Source organism: Pantherophis guttatus, chromosome 8, assembly GCF_059756535.1.
Source record: "Pantherophis guttatus breed Tessera chromosome 8, ASM5975653v1, whole genome shotgun sequence".
Classification (NCBI taxonomy): domain Eukaryota; kingdom Metazoa; phylum Chordata; class Lepidosauria; order Squamata; family Colubridae; genus Pantherophis; species Pantherophis guttatus.
In genome coordinates, this window is record NC_142070.1 from 23,494,611 (window position 1) to 23,512,039 (window position 17,429).

Genomic DNA, 17,429 nt, shown 5'->3' on the forward strand with positions numbered 1-17,429 from the left:
TCACAAGTATAGACCTTTGATCACACAAAGGTCAAATTAATTATTCCTGTGGAATATGGTACTTAATGGGAAAAAGTTCCCCAATATTTAAAGATATGAAAGGATGCCTTCAAAGATGATCTTATACATAGTTGGGCACAGGACCACCTTAGAGGATATAGAAACAGGCATCATCAGCATTCAAAGAGATGCCATTTTTCTAAGGTTCTCCTGTTCCTCACCCCCACAGAAGCCTGTCATTGAAGAGAATCAAAATGTCAATACATAAATTTACTGCTTTTTCAAAAGTGTTCTTCCCTTCTCAGGAAACCATTACAGACCGTTTATAAATCAAGCTATCCTACCTTTTGCGTGTGTCAGCTTAGACTGTCCTTTCCCAAGATTTTGCCAGCCCAAATCCTTGGTGGGATAGTGATTATTTTTTTTATTGCGAGGCACTTCTAGAGCTGGAATATGGGGTGTGAGAATGCTCTCAGTCACTGGTATACAAATACCTAAATCAATGAATGAAACAAGTTAGAACTGGAAATACCACAGTTAACACCATAACTGGAATGCCACAAACAAAGAATCTATTAATATTCATAAAGAAAGTAAATCCTCAAATTTATGCAAGTTTGATGTCTTCCATGGCTGTCCCATACAACATCGGTTAATTTTATTATCAGCAAACTGCAGTTGGGGTACTGAGGCTGAGAGGCTGGTCTTTAGCAGGACTCCAGTTCCCAACCAATATAGCGTTTGGATTTAATATGTCCATCAGTCATTAAGTTGAGAAAGTACAATTTGAAAGTAAGATTTGACAACCTGCAGGCAGTGGAGCTCATGCATCTATCCAGTCTCATTCTGCAGTCCCCAGAGCAGTCACACAACTGGTATAATTGCAACGCTGAGCCCATTTTTTTGTGTTACTTTAAAAAGCAATTCCAGTTTACCACAATATGTTTAATTAGATTAAATCCAAATTTCAGTAGAAACCATTCCATAAGAAATTAAATATTGCTAAATATGAATGATTGACAATAGTTAATATATTAAACTATATATACTTTGTTATTCTTCTCACCTGATTTTATATGTATGCATGTATGTATGTATGTATGTATGTATATACATATGCATATGTGTACATATAGTACATACAGTATGTATATGTATGTGTATACTGTACATACTTATCTTTTATTTTATGTACACTGAGATCATATGCACCAAGACAAATTCCTTGTGTGTCCAATCACACTTGGCCAATAAAAATTCTATTCTATTCTGTGTATATACTAATATCAAGATGTTTCAAACTATGAAGTCCAATTCACAAATATTTTTGAGAAAGTAATATGCTATTACAAATTGGATCCCATCTCTTTCTCTTTAGGTTAGGTGGCTCAGTGGCTAAGATGCTGAGCTTGTCAATCAGAAATGTCAGCAGTTTGGTAGTTTGAATCCTTAGCATAGGTCTCCTGCGTGAGCAGGGGATTGGACTAGATGACTTCGAAGATCCCTTCCAACTCTGTTACTGTATATAGTGAGTTCTTATGTGCTTTCTAGCTAGTCTCCAGATGTACCCTGTTCATGTGCAACAGTTCATTATTTTTTTTAATGGCTGAGGCATCTCCCCTCAAAATTTGCAAATATAGAATTCTCATGCCATTTTGTGGAAGAATTGTGATAAAAGATTTGGTGCAGGGGTGGGTTCTAAATTTTTTTACTACTGGTTCTGTGGGTGTGGCTTATTTTGTGGGCATGGCTTGGTGGGAGTAATGTGGCTGGGTGGGGGTGGCCATTTTTTTTTTTTTTACTTTTAAAAGCATTTTTTCTACAACCTTAAGAGGTTGCAGAAAAAAATGCTTTTAAAAGTCTCTAATGATCAGGCAACTCAGCTGGGATCACCAGAGGCTTTTAAAGGCATTTTTTTTTTCTACAACCTCTTCGGCTGAAGAGGTTGTAGAAAAAATGCTTTTAAAAGTAAAAAAAAGCCTTTGATGAGGTGGGTGGGGTAAGTGAGCGGTGACTGGGCCGGGGACCGGGCCGGGGGCATGGCCAGCCAATGTTATTACTGGTTCTCGGAACTACTACAAATTTTTACTACCGGTTCTTGAGAACTGGGAGCAACCCACCACTGATTTGGTGCAATTAAAATAAATTACTTCATGATAGTGATAATGATAACATTTTAGAGTTTTCCATGGAAATTCAATATTGCTGATTCCGGATCTACAAACTAGAAGTAATTATTTTTAGATAGGATTCTCTACCAAATATCCAATAATGCTGGTATTTAAATAATACGATAGTCCCAGGTAAAACAATTTCCTCATATTTTTTCTTGTAGCATTGATTCCATTTGTTGAAAGAGAAATTACTTTAGAAATTATTTCAAAGGAGATTATCAAAATTAGGTTTTACTGTACTTATTTAATTGCAAGATAGCTAAAGAATGTGTGCATGTCTGAATGAGCGAGAGAGAGAATGCTGTCTTTCATTTCACTCCCCATAAATTGGATGGAGCATTCAATTTATGGGGCCTATGGAAGCCTATGCTTGAGTAGGTTTCTTTCCTGAAGAGACTGATACTGATGTCTGCAGATCAGGCAAAACACTATGTCCAATGTTACAGTAGGACAGAAGTCCCTTTCATTGAAGTAGTGCAATGGCTGTCCATTCTGTAATAGCACGACTCCTTAAAATGGCAAGGTGCATGACCCTAGTGAATAAAATGAATGGTTTTAATGAACAAGAAAGAGATTTATCACTTACTTTTAATAATTAAATTTTAAGCTATAAGCCAAACCAATGAAATAACCTTGCAAGGTTACTAAAAATTAGAAATAAAGAAATCTCTAATAAAATTTAAACCATATATTTAATAGGAAGGATGATATAACTTGATATAACTCCTGAAATCTGAAGTTTCATTTTTGAAGATAATCGTTCTTACTCATCAAAGTAAAGTGACAGGGGAGATTGAAAAGGTTATTTCATGGCCTTCAATAAGTTCATCTAGGGTTGCCAGGTCTGCTTCCAAAAAATAGCGGAAAGCTGGGGGGGGGGGGGTTAAGTAGTAAAAAAATAAAAAAAAATTACAATTAAATTATATATTTTCTTACAAACATTTTAACATGCCATTTTAGGTCAGTCGACACAAGCTACAATACATTTTAAAAATGTGAACTGTATATAAAATATATTTTATAATATATTTTTATTTTAATCTCATCATTAATTTTTTCGGAGAATCAAGTTCAATGCATATTCGATCTTTGTCTCATTCTAACTTATGAAAAAAAAGACAAAACGCGATTCTCCTATCCTTATTCCCTTAGACTGTACAGCTTTAGATTATGTACTATTTCATCATAAAGCTTTTGAATAAAAAAAATGTCCACTATTTTGTGAAAAAAAATAGTGAACATAATGTGAAAAAAGTGGACTGTCCGCTCAAATAGTGGACACCTGGCAACCCTAAGTTCATCTTAAACTGTTCTTAAAATATGGAGGTCTGCAAAACAGACTTAATAGAGGCTTAAGTTACTTGTTGTACTTTTGTCCCAGTATAGCTATACTGAGGTAACAAACAGCACAGTTTCTTTCCCTTCCAGTCTACTCAGCAGTGGGTTTCAGCAAGTTCTGAACAGTTCTGGAGAACCGGTAGCGGAAATTTTGAGTAGTTCGGAGAACCGGTAAATACCACCTCTGACCCATTTATTCTCTGTCCCCCGAGTCCCAGCTGATTGGGAGGAAATGGGGATTTTGCAGTAACCTTCCCCTGGAATGTGGTGGGAATGGAAATTTTACAGTATCCTTCACCTGCCACGCCCACCAAGTCACATGCACAGAACCGGTAGTAAAAAAATTTGAAACCCATCATTGAATCTAGTGTTTTGGTGGTTACAACACCCTCCCTTTACTCAGTAACATTTCACCCCTTCCTCGTCTCTGTTATTTTTCCCTAGAGTGGGTTGTGAGATGGTCAAAACTTTGCCAAGAAGCCTCATTCCTCCAGATAAGGTTGCTCCTCATTTGAAAGGAAAATGTAGTATATTAAAACCAGAAAAAGGAAAAAAAAAAAAGGATTCGCTGCTGAGAAACAGCAGAGTAATGGATTAAAAAGGAATGTGTCTATCTCATGAGAAAAAATATTTTGTGGCAATTTTGATAATCCATGAATTCAAGAGATCAACTGTTTCTCCATTAATAAGAACTGAGGTGGTGCAGTGGTTAGAGTGCAGTACTGTAGGCTACTGCTAGCTGCAGTTCAACAGTTCAAATCTCACCGGCTCAAGGTTGATTCAGTCTTCCATTCTTCCAAGGTAGGTAAAATGAGGACCCACATTGTTGGGGGCAATACGCTAATTTGGAAAAACGCTTAGAGAGTCCTGTAAAAAAAGCACTATGAAGCGGTATATAAGTCTAAGTGCTATTGCTATTGCTATCTCTTTCTCTCATTCTAGAATGAACGTTGATGCCCCCAAAATGAATCTTCTACCTAATTGCCAAATCTTGAAGAACAAATATGAGAATCAAGCACTAAAATATTTTACACTATTCATGGTTTTTTTTGCTTTTTTTAAAAAAAAATTAAGACTCATGCAAATACCATTGTTACAGCGGTTTCCAGGACAACACATGCCATCTCTGTGGCAACGTTTCTTCTTCCTTCTACAAACCATGCAGGCAGATGTAGCTTGATGGGGACTGTGGCAGTACTTCCCGACTTCACATTCTTTATCATTAGTGCAAGGATAAGCCTGTGGGTAGTTATAAATACAAGTGTCATAACGAGTCAACAACACTGTAAAACTCAAAACAAAGTGATAATGCAGGCATATTTTTCAGAGACCAACTTAAAGGTTTTTCATACTTTCAGTATTCAGTGACACTAAAATACCCAGATTTTTGGTTTTGTCATAACTGATAGCACAGTGATGGCTAACCTTTTTGTTGTCACGTGCCAAAAGTGTGTGTGTGCCGGTACCCATAATGCAATGCACATGTGACACCCCCTTTGTGCCCTGTCCCCCTAAACAGGTGCACATGACCCTCCTACATGACTCCCACACCACGCATGCATGTGTGACTCCCCCGTTCTCCCCTACCCCCCTGTGCATGCACATGTGACCCCCCCATGCCCTGTTTTGGGCCTAACAGGCCTCCATGCAGCCTCCTTAAACCAAAAACAGGCCACAGGGGGCACACCGCACCTCCTATGCCCCATTTTGGGCCTAGCAGGCCTCCCTGCATCCTCCTGGGACCAAAAATGGGCCATGGGGGGGGCGCAACACATCCTCCTGCACTCCCCCACAACCCACACATGTGCATGCGACCCCCCCACCCCTGCACATATCTCCTGCATGCACCCCCCCATGCATGCGCAGCAGAGACCCGAAAATCAGCTGGATGATGGGAGGCGTGCGCACATGCATGGTGGAGCTGAACTGGGGCGACAGCTCACGTGCCCATAGAGAGGTCTCTGCATGCCACTTGTGACATGCTTGCCATAGGTTCGCCATCACTGTGATAGCACATAAATTAGATTGTCTTGTGTACAATTAGATTGACTATCACAGAGGTAAGATCAAGAAGTAAGTTTAGATAGATCATTTTCTATATGATGCTAATAATAGGCATCATGTGAATCTTTCCTTTTAAGATTTAGATGAGCAGATTATTGAAAGTTACAGGAATAATATTGAGATATTGATAATATTTCCTCCAACTGAAACAATCAATCAAACAAACAAAACAAAAGTCAAATTTTCCCATAGCAAAATAGGAGAAATTCACATGATACTATATTCATGAACTGTTCCTTTGGTTAAAAGTGAATCTCTACTTCATTATCAATTAAACTGCAGGATTTACTTTCTTTGGGATCTGAAGAGAAGAATGCATATCAATACTCCTCCATAATCCTTTCCTTCTCTAAGAAGTCATGATTTGGCCAAAAAAAAAAACCCCTACAGTTAAAACAGTCAAGGAAATTTATTGCATTTCCTTTGATCTTTGATCCAAATTTGGCATGAGAGTCATTTTGCTTTCAAAATCCCACTAGGGCATTTCTTAATGTAAGTCAGCAGAAAAATTACTAGGGAGTGTAAAAGAGAGAAATATTGCAGATAAATAGACATATCTCTCTGTAGATTAGTTTCTATTTTTTTTTTTAAAAAAACAACCCTATTATGAGGCAAAAAGAAAGCCTCAAGAAAAATCTTACCTTTCATTTCTAAAATTTTTATGCCCCTTATCTAGATGGGGTGGATTTTGTCCATGTTCCAAATATCTGTCCTTTGATGCTGAATTTAATTGAATCAGCTGCTATTTGGGGCTGTTTTAAACTACTTTGAATAAATTAATTTCTGAGATTTTTTTTTGTATCTTTACATAAATACAGACCGTAAATTGTTTGATAAGGAAGCACCTGTCTCCAACTTCCCCTTTCTTAGGAAAGTTGTTGAGAGGATATCCTACTGATGTCAAGAGTTATATTTTCTGTTATACTTTTTCTCAGTATGGCGCCAGTCCAGGGATGAAATCCAGCAGATTCTGACAAGATTCTGGGAAACCGGCAGCGGAAATTTTGAGTAGTTTGGAGAACCGGGAAATACCACTCTGGCTGGCCCCAGAGTGGGGTGGCAATGGAGATTCTGCAGTATCCTTCCCCTGCCACGCCCACTAAGCCACACCATGCCCACCAAGTCACGCCCACAGAACCAGTAGTAAAAAAAATTGGATTTCACCATCTCATGGTAAATCCATTGCTTTTTCATGAAATGCCAAAAGTATCATGTTACCTCCCTAAATCTTTTACAGTGAACTCTGGGAAAGTGCAAACTTCTTTTTCCAATGCCAAGAGCCCATTGATCAACCTGGGTTGATGTCAAAAAAACCAAGAAAGCAATCTAGTTTGTAAAAAAACACAAAATCCTGGACATTTTTTCCCATGGTTAACTTGATTCTTTATAAGATACCTTCTTGGGCTTGAGGGGCCTTTCTAGAATGACATAGGATTGGAACAGTGGTGGGTTTCAAAATTTTTTACTACCGGTTCTGTGGGTGTGGCTTGGTGGGCATGGCATGGCTTGGTGGGTGTGGCTTGGTGGGCGTGGCAGGGAAAGGATACTGTAAAATCTCCATTCCCACACGGCTACAGGGGGAGGTTACTGCAAAATCTCCATTTCCTCCCAATCAGCTGGGACTTGGGAGGCAGAGAATAGATGGGGGCGGGGCCAGTCAGAATTTTTACTACAGGTTCTCCGAACCACTCAAAATTTCCGCTACCGGTTCTCCAGAACTGGTCAGAACCTACTGAAACCCACCTCTGGATTAACCCAAGAAAGTCTGCCATGGAAAGTGAATAGAGAAATGTGATAATTTTGCCTTCTGTGAGTAATATTTTTTATTCACAAAAGCATTTTAAGATTCAAGAATTGTGTTTATACAAATCTAAGAGCTAGTAAAATCTCATAATTCAAAACTCCATGAATGAACGTATGCACATATACATATGTGATATGGGGACTGGAGGCTAAAACATATAAAGAATGGTTGCTAGAATGGGGTATGTTTAGTTTTATACAGAAGAAAGACTGAGGTGACATGATAGCAGTGTTCCGATATCTCAGGAGCTGCCACAAAGAAGAAGTAGTCAAGTTATTCTCCAAAGCACCTGAGCGCAGAAGCAATGGGGGGGGGAACTAATCAAGGAGAGAAGCAACTAGAACTAAAAAGAAATTTCCTGACAGTTAGAACAATTAACCAGTGGAACAACTTGTCTCCAGAAGTTGTGAATGCTCCAACACTGGAAGTTTTAAAGAAAAGATTGGACAAACATTTGTCTGAAATGGTATAGGGTTTCCTGCCTGAGCAGGGGGTTGGACTAGAAGACTGCCAAGGTTCCTTCCAATTCTGTTATTCTATTCTGTTCTGTTCTGTTCTGTTCTGTTCTGTTCTGTTCTGTTCTGTTCTGTTCTGTTCTGTTCTGTTCTATTCTAAATACTGAATTAAACAGTTGAAAAAAATATTGAAACAAGGATAACTTCATTTAAAGCCATTCCATTTCTTAGGTCAAACTAGCTTTGAAATTGACAGTGTTAGTAAGTTAATTCTTTTCATTTCACATCTGCCCCACTGATGTTTTCTTCTCCCTCCCCTGTGTATCTTTGACATATTAAAATCAACATTGCAATTTTCAAGCACATCACAGTTGGCCATGTTACATCACAGAAACTTATGAAGTCTAAGAATACAGATTCTATTACATTATGAGAATCTTTTGGAGTGGGAAATCATCATATATTATGGTTGATCATATAGTCAGCCAGATGTTTAGACTAGATTTGGTATTTTTATCCACCTATTGAGTCATTCCCAAGGACTTGTTATAGGCAGGTATTGTTATTTGATAGTGCTAAAGATATCGTCACAATATGTAAGCTATTATAAGTAAACCTGCCTTTTGCAATTGACCGATGGTGATTTTATTATTATTGATACACTTTTTGGCAGGAAATTTACCATGCATATATATTATGTGATTCCATAATTTTAGAAAAACGCTTAATACATGGAAATTAAAAGTAGGTTGACATAGCAACAATATTATATAATCAAACAGGAGGCATATTTGGTAGATTTTTCTTCTCTCCCCCCCCCTTTCTATTTGACAGTACAATTTTGAAAATAATTATAGAAAGACAGAGTTGTAATCATAAAAATATTTTTTGATGCAAGAAGAGTTACTGAGCCAATTCTGTAACATGTTCTGCTGGTGGGAAGACATAAAGCTTTTGAGCCCCACGAAACTCTTTTTCAATGATCCACATTTTGTTATTACTAGCATTTCAAAGTGATAAACTAAACTAGACAAGCTGGTCTTTGCATCCTGGATTTCTGGCTTTTTCTACAACATTTATAAAACAGTGAACTCATACCATTATCCCCTCTAACTACTGCAAGGTAAAAAGACAAGTCACACAAACTTCTAACAGAGTTGTGCAAAACATTCAAAAGAGATGCTTTACAAATTAGTGCAAACGAAGCAACTTTTTTTCAAACATAAAAGCAGCCACGTTTTTTATAAGTTTCATATGACTGTCCTTGCACTTTCTCAGCGTGTTTGTACGTTTATTTATTTGTTTTTTATTTATTGGAATTTGTCAAACAAAAACGAGAACAAGAAAAAGAGAATAAAAATACAATGAGAGGGACGATAGGCATGTTGGTGCACTTATGCACGCCCCCTCTACTGACCACTTTATGAAGTAAGAATACATGTAGGGGCCTGGTGGCTCAGCAGACTGATAGCATTGTGATTAACACCAGCTGCCTGCAATTACTGTAAGTTCGAATCTCACCAGGCTCAAGGTTGACTCAGCCTTCCATCCTTTCTAAGGTAGGTAAATTGAGGACCCAGTTTGTGGGGGCAATAAGCTGACTTTGTATAAATATACAAAAGTATGAAGGCTATTGCTTAACACATTGTAAGCCGCCCTGAGTCTCCGGAGAAGGGCGGCATATAAATCAAATTTAAAAAAAAATAAAACACATGTATATACATTTCCACTGGGACTGTCATGAAATGAAATAGCTTGTAGAGACACTTGGATCTTACTCCCATATCTCCCAGAAAAATTAAGCGTGGAGTGATAAAAGTGATATATGTATTTCTGTGCCTCCTCAGAGCTTAAAATTTTATAACTTTGAACAGGATTTAAAAGTCACACTGAAGTAAGTAACGTAGGTACATGAATCCATATTTGATGTTAAGCCTTAAAATGCTACCAGTTCCAGCATTAATGTACTACGCTCATTATTATATTATTCTGTTTGATTGATTTGCCAGTTAGCCTTGCTAAGCATGCTCCTGTTAATTAAATTAGTGGCTTTTTAAAATACTACAATCAGACCCTCTCCACATAATTGCATGGCATAATTTTTGCAAATTGTTGGGTCCATATTAGTACCCTACAATATATTTGTACTCTATCACATATATTTCACAAGCAAAAGTGCATGTTAATAAATATGCATTAAATAAATAATATGGTAATAAAATATGTGTATATTGCTTACAATTATAGTATGTAGAAAATAAGACTATTTTAAGGTGCTATTAAATTAGATAAATATTTGTAAAATATCTATGCAGAAAATGTAAGAATGCAAAAAGTAACACTGTGTTACTTTCCCCATTCAAAGTGGCAAGTATTAAAATGCAACATATAATGGCATTGTGAAAATGATAGGATCCTATACTATTAGGATACTTTTAAGTATCTCTATTATATGTAGAAGTTAGAAGGCATATAGTTCACAGAAGAGAAGCAGAGTGGTTTTCATGATATTTAATTCTTCTCCACAATGAATAAAAGCAAAATGACATAAGATTAAGCAAATATATGTGTTCGTTCAGTTGGTATAATTGATTCCAAATTGCCAAATTCAACTTTAAAGCCTCATAGAATATTTTAATCCATGAGAAAGAGCTTTGGGAGGTTCTGCTATTTATCTTTAGTAGATAATACTTCATCCCAGTTCAAAGTATTCCTTCTGCACATCTTTATTCAAATCTTTACACTATTGTGTCATATACATGTGAACAGTTAATTCGTTTTATAAAATAGAAAATAATCACAAAGAGCTAGTGCATTATAAAATGTAAAGGCCACTGGGGACATAAGTTAATATATTAATTCAGTGAAAATGATCCTGATGATCTCAGTTTTTCCTCTAGTGGATATCTATTCCAGTCATAAGATTTCATTGCTCCTCCTGATGTTATGCAGTTATTTCCTGCTTTTATTATATAGAAATAACATTTTTTGTGAGTCGGTACTGAATGGAAACTATTATGGTTCACTTAAATGTATTAGCAGTATGTGAGAATTATTTTGCCCATATGTGTTTTCAAAATCTAACTCCAAAGGACAAGCAAAAGAAAAACAAGAGAAAAAGCAAATTAGAGATTACTATATTCAACCGGATATCAAAAATTAGCAAACTAAAACTCACATTCTTTGTATTCAGCTCCTGCCCAGTTCTTGTAGCTTCAGATAATTTGCAGATTGTCAAAATCTATCGAACCTCTTTTTATAGTCTGAAGACATGGCTGTCTTATGATTAGTAGTATTTCCTGTAGCATCTTTTCTTCTAAAATATAAATTAGCCACAGATAGGTTTTAAGACGGGGATGGAGCCAGTGGCAAGTCAATCCCTGTTGGCCTTTTTCAACTCTTAAGAGGATTTTGGTTCTTCATTGAGACATCTTTGTACAGTTTAAGCTAGCAGAACCCATTGGGATCTATCCAAGGTCCTGATCATTGCTCAATGCAATCAGATGTAACTAGATCTTGTCAATGTTTTTGAGAATCATCTCATCTATAGACAGTGAATAAAGCCTTTTTTTCCCAGCTGTAGAGTCAGACATAAAGAATTATGTCTGACTCTTGGGGGATGGTGCTCATCTCCATTTCTTAGCTGAGGGAACCAGCATCGTCTAAAGACATTTCCATGGTTATGTGACCAGCATGATCATGTGCCGAAACACAACAAATTCTGTTACCTTTTCACTGAAGTGATGCCTATTCATCGAGTCACACTTGCATCCTTTCAAACTGCTAGGTGGGCAGGAACTGGAGCAAGTACACTTTTGTATCCAAGGTCCATCTTACTGCTTCCTATTATTTCCTAGTGCAGGGGTCAGCAACTTGTGGCTTTGGAGCTGAATGTGGCTCTTTCACTCCTCTGCTGTGGCTCCATGTCACTCAAAATATGCGTCACAATCGTCAATGTGTGACACCGACCAGCATGCGATTTATTGAGCTTTTCAACCCCCGTTAGGCCAACCATGGATAAATCCAAGAAAAGAAAAGTTTCAGAAGAAAACAGAATGTTTAATTCAACTATATATGCTAGTTTTGTGGCCGCTCAAGAAATAGTCAGGCATGGGAAGGGTTTTGTGGCTCCCGGTGTTTTCTTTTCTGGGGGAAACAGGTCCAAATGGCTCTTTTTGAGTGTTTAAGGTTGCAGACCCCTGTCCTAGTGGAAAGAATTTCCCTATTTCCCTAGTGGTGAAAGAATTGCATTATCTCTATGAAATTAAGGATCTCATTCTGAATTTTTGCACCTGCTCGTAAGTTGCTGATCTTATTTGATTTGGAAGATTGCACAATTTTGCACTTATTCCCTATGCGGAAAAAAAATTAAGCGTGTGCATTTTCAAACACTTTAACACATTTTTAAACCTTTTAATATTAAAGATTTGGGATCTAAACTAATATACAGAAAAAGATAAGAAGTAACAAGCCAAAAAATTAGAGGCAAGAGATAAGATAATAGAAAAGAAAACCCAACTACTGTATATGCAGTTTACATCAATATTGTTCACTATACTGTCAGAGTTCCAACTACAGCATAAAATTATCACAGGATGCAGAAATGCAGAAAATGTAAATATGCAACTGATGTCTGTGATTGGGTTGAATGAACATGCAAACAGGGAGCCCAATCTATCTGTATAGAGAAAAGGGCATTCCAGTGATCTGAAAATAAATTGAATATAAATTTGATACCATCTTTCCTACTCACTCTGAACCTATCATTTTGTTGTAAGGACTTTCTTTCCTTCATTGCAATAAAATCTTAGTTGCAATTCATGTTCTTTCCTGCCTAGCTTTGGTTTATCCCAGGAAGGACCTTTGTTTAAGTATCACTTTCTCAATCTTCCCACTGTCCTTGGCCATTCATTCACTCATTCATGCAGTTTACTCAGCATTCAGTCATTCTATATAACCAATTCACTGCAACATAATTCTTTTTGTACTGGTCATTCGTTTTTGCATTCGAATGGCGCAGTGGCCCCGAAGTAAAGATGCTCACTTGCCAATCGGAAAATTGAGAGTTCAATCCTAGGCAGTGACAAATGTTTATCTATCAGGATACAAAGAAAAAACATCTGCTGTGAATTCCACATAGGTGTTAGGAAGGGCATCCAGCCAGTAAACGCTCAGCTCCATTCAGTTGCCCCAGTTCTACCCCAATAAAAGGGATTATAGGGTCATTAAAGGTAAAAAAAAATCATGTTTATATTCATTCTATATTTATTTTATTTTTTTTGTCTTTTCCTGATTTACCAATTCTTAGATATCCCATTTCCACTGTATTCGATTCTAATTCTATGTTTCTACAGAGCAGTGTTTCTCAATCTTGACAACTTTAAGATACATGGACTCCAATTCCCAGAATAGCTCAGCTAACATGTTGAAATCCACATATCTTAAAGTTGCCAAGATCAAGAAACAATGCTCTGAACTAACTTATATACTAACTTGTATATAATAGTGTGTAGAAGCACAAACATGTGCACTTTGTAACAGACTACATTCTCCATACACTCTTTCTACCTAGCATTTGTACAACATTCTTTCTAATTTGTAATCATATCACACCAAGGCACATAAATTCATCTACTTTCTCATGAGTTCTGTACAACGTGGACAATTTAGGTCCATTACTCTGCCAAATATAACTATGATCAATATATGAACATTCAGATCCATCTATCTTTCAATCAACTTGGACCAAACGGATTAACTGATTCCTAGGAAGAAAAAAACTCACATACTTGGACTTACAATATCAGCATATGAGAGAAAACAATAGTCCAGTGCAAATTGAAGGGAAAGGGAGTGGATAAGGTGAATAGAGAGAATCAAAATACAAGTTGAAAATCCCTAGAAGACCTACAAGTTACAGTACCCCTATATTCATACATTTATCAGAAATAAAAGCAAATTTGATGGTGTTTAACTGGCTCTAATGACTGAAAACTAGATCTAAATTCAGACTCCTGGACTTTAAGCTTGTCAATTTCTTGTTTATAATGTCAATTTGTTCTTCCATTTAATTGTGCCCCAGAATTACAGACAGTAGCTTGCTTTAAACTTTAAAGATGTTTGGAATTAAAGTACAATCTTCCATAGCTTTCCATAAATGGTTGCCTGGAGGATATCATGAGCTTACTCTCCATTATGAAATATAATTGTATCAATTAAAAGAGGGGATGACATAATTATTAGGAAATTATTACAGTAAAGTAAATATTTCATTCAAATGAGTGGCTGTGGTTACCGGCATCTTGTGATCTAGTATCCCCATCACTTTTGATGGGGAGGGAGCTACTTACTCCCTCTGAAAGGGTGCGTAATCTTGGCTTCCTCCTTGACTCACGGCTGTCCTTGGTGGATCATCTGACGGCTGTGACAAGGGGGGCTTTTGCACAGGTTCGCCTGGTGCACCAGTTACGCCCTTTCCTAGACAGGGATGCCCTTCGTACAGTCACTCATGCTCTCATCATTTCTCTGTTGGATTACTGCAATGCCCTCTACATGGGGCTGCCCTTGGGGTGCACCCGGAGGCTCCGGTTGGTCCAGAATGCAGCCGCACAGGTTGTTACGGGAGCTTCCCGCTACTCCCATGTAACACCTCTCCTGTGCGAGCTGCACTGGCTGCCGGTGGCCCTTAGGATCCGCTTCAAGGTGCTGGTACTTACCTACAAAAAGCCCTTCATGGCATGGGCCTGAGGTACTTGCAGGACCAACTACTACCGGCCTCCCATCGCCCAGTGTGCTCACATAGGACTGCCCTCCTCTGGGTGCCGTCAGCCAGACAATGTCGGCTGGCAGCCCCCAGAATGAGGACGTTCTCTGCGGCCGCACCGACCCTCTGGAATGGGTTGCCCACCAGGCTCCGGAAGGCCCCTGACCTCCGCACTTTCCACGCTGAGCTGAAGACATGGCTTTTTCAGCAAATTCCCTGATCTGCTGCGGGGTTTTTAATTGTTTGGGGATTTTAAATTGATTAATCTTTAGTATTGGATTGTTGCGTTGTTTTTACTTTGTGAGCCACCCCGAATCCTATGGGACAAGGGTGACATATAAATTTGAAAAATAAAATAAATAAATAAATAAGCAGATTTTTAAAAAACTTATTATGATATTGTTTTAGTTTTTTATTGCTAATTCTTAAGAAGTCTTAGGGTAGACAGTTCAAATCCATTCAATGAAATTAGAAGCAAAAAATGTTTGCACATAATAGATGAGACATTATGACCTCCACTGCAATGGCCTTTTCAATACACTTTAGCATCTGCCTTGTCTTATTTTACAATAGTCCTTTGATCTGCTTCAATATCCCGACTTTCTTGAAAAAAAACTTTCTTTTAAAAAATTTTCATGTAGGAACCTCATCTTTCCATTTCGATGTCTTAAAAAGTAGTCCATAGTTAGATCTTTCCCTTTTTTGTTCCTTTTGTTTTAAAACACTAAATCCTCTGGGTTTGGCATAACATCAGACTAAAAGCTGCTTCTTTGTAGAATAAATATTCCTTAAAGTTTTTTTTTCACCCTGGTCATCCTTTCCTTCTTGTAAAGCGGGTGGCCCTATTGTCCGTGCAGCTCATTGTGTGTTCAACCCTCAAAGTTGCCTCCAAGAATTTGGCAGCACATTTCTTTGCTGTTTTCTTTAAAACTTTGGGGGGGAAAGGGGTCATTGTGTTGTAATTCCATTCACATGTGAGGCTTGCAAGGAAATTTTAATGGGATACAAACCATATCTGACAATACCATCAACAGTGTTAAAATTAGGCATCTTCTTTGAAGCTTTCTTCACACTACAATCCAAGGTCTATTTTTAAGTTGTTTTATATTGTCGGAGTTTTCTGAGCTTCTGGTGAAGAATAAAAAGCATGCTTAAAAATGGTCCCTATGGAACAATGAATATTTTTTTTTGCTTAATGTTCAAACTTGAAGAGTCCATGAGACTGAGTATCCTCTTTGTATAAAAGAAATCTGCAAGTTCTTACTGGATTGCAAATATGGACGGTGGAAGTAGAAAGTGCTTGGAGGGCAAATTGCCAGTTTTCCACTTCAGATGTCCTCTGGCCATAGGATACACATGGAAGAAGGCCTTAATCCATGATGTAAAAAGGAAAAAGGCAATCTTTTTTTTTTTTTTTTTTTTTTTTGAGGACAACTTCCTCACAAGAAGGAACCACAATACTGTATATTTCAATGATGCCTAGAACTAAACCAAATATTGGGGAGTGGAGCAGAACAAAATTTGGCCGCTTATTCTTTCACTTTCTAATTCTCGTCCTTCTCCTTCTCTTCTTTGGTGCTAGAAGAGGCTAGAATACTAAACTCTTTTCATTCAAAACAGCTTTGAAATTAGACTTGAGGCTGCATTTGGTTGCTTACCCGACTTGTTAAAGAATGCAATCTTGTTTTATTATGACCATTCTGCAAATACGATGTCAAACAAAACTCCTATTCATGTCGTCTGATATTTGGTGGAATTGATCTGAAGCTAAAACAAGATGTTATTACTTCCTCTGTTGTGTACAAAGCTATCTAGCAGCTGGCAAATGACTCTATCTTTACATTGGAAATGGGATAGCATTCTCTATGGCAGTAAACCAGTTCAAGTACTGAAGGGCAAGTACAGTGGTCCATAAAACTTTGCTGCCACCTTTGAGCATCTACACCTTGAGACAATGACATTCTGTCTAATAATAAAGCCTATCCCAATATACTTTACTTAAACCCTGGAAGCTTCCTGGTTTTATGCTCTTCTATATATTTGCTTTTTAATTTGAGTCATACTGTAGATTTGAAAGCACCAGTGAGTTCAAAGTTCTGAACACAGGAATCTACATTAAAACACAGATGTCCTCTGCTTGGACATATCCAGTAAAAGGATCTTTCTTAGATAATTCATTTCATTGTTAAAATACCCCCAGTCAAGCTGTAAATTGGCCCTTTCACAACAAATTTTCCCCATTCCAAATTGGAGCAAAATCATATCATGGCCTGGTGGTTTTCTTGATTTTATGTTCTTGCTTTGATGCCATATTAGCTATCCAAATTTGTTTGATTAAAGTGGGATTGCATCAAATTTGAAAAATGGATGGATGGATGGATGGATGGATGGATGGATGGATGGATGATGGATGGATGGATGGGTGAAGCTTGCCACTAAATTTTAGCAACTGATCTTGAAACTTTCAGTTGTTACACAATGAGTATTTAGTGGTTATATTTAGTGCAGCATTAAATAAATGGCAATATCTAATTTATTTTTATCTTGGTTGTAACACTTAGTGCTATAGCCTTGTTGCCCAATAAGGATTTAACTTTCCTAGGACAAGTTCATATTGTATAGGAAACAAGGAAATATCCCTTCCATTCTTCATTGCAGTATACTTTTTCAAATTTTCAAGCAAAAAAGAGGTCATGATGGTGCCTGCATTAGAAAGAGCTTACTGTATGTAAAAGAGAATAGGGGGATATGCAATTATTTATGGCTTTAAAAGCCACATGACCCCTGGATAAATCCTTTTTCCATTCTTGCTCTATATATTAAATAGAGAT

The 17,429-nt window shown here is 37.4% G+C and overlaps 1 protein-coding gene across 1 annotated transcript in view; it reads right to left on the minus strand.

The window, feature by feature from the left end:
- The window catches only part of DKK2 (dickkopf Wnt signaling pathway inhibitor 2), a 63,313-nt gene that overhangs the window by 4,775 nt on the left and 41,109 nt on the right, over nucleotides 1-17,429 (minus strand). The window contains exons 2-3 of the mRNA XM_034442235.3: nucleotides 4,601-4,751; nucleotides 345-494 (exon numbers count right to left, since the gene is read on the minus strand). Coding sequence (XP_034298126.1) covers nucleotides 345-494; nucleotides 4,601-4,751 — 301 coding nt within the window. The remainder of the gene's footprint in view (nucleotides 1-344; nucleotides 495-4,600; nucleotides 4,752-17,429) is intronic.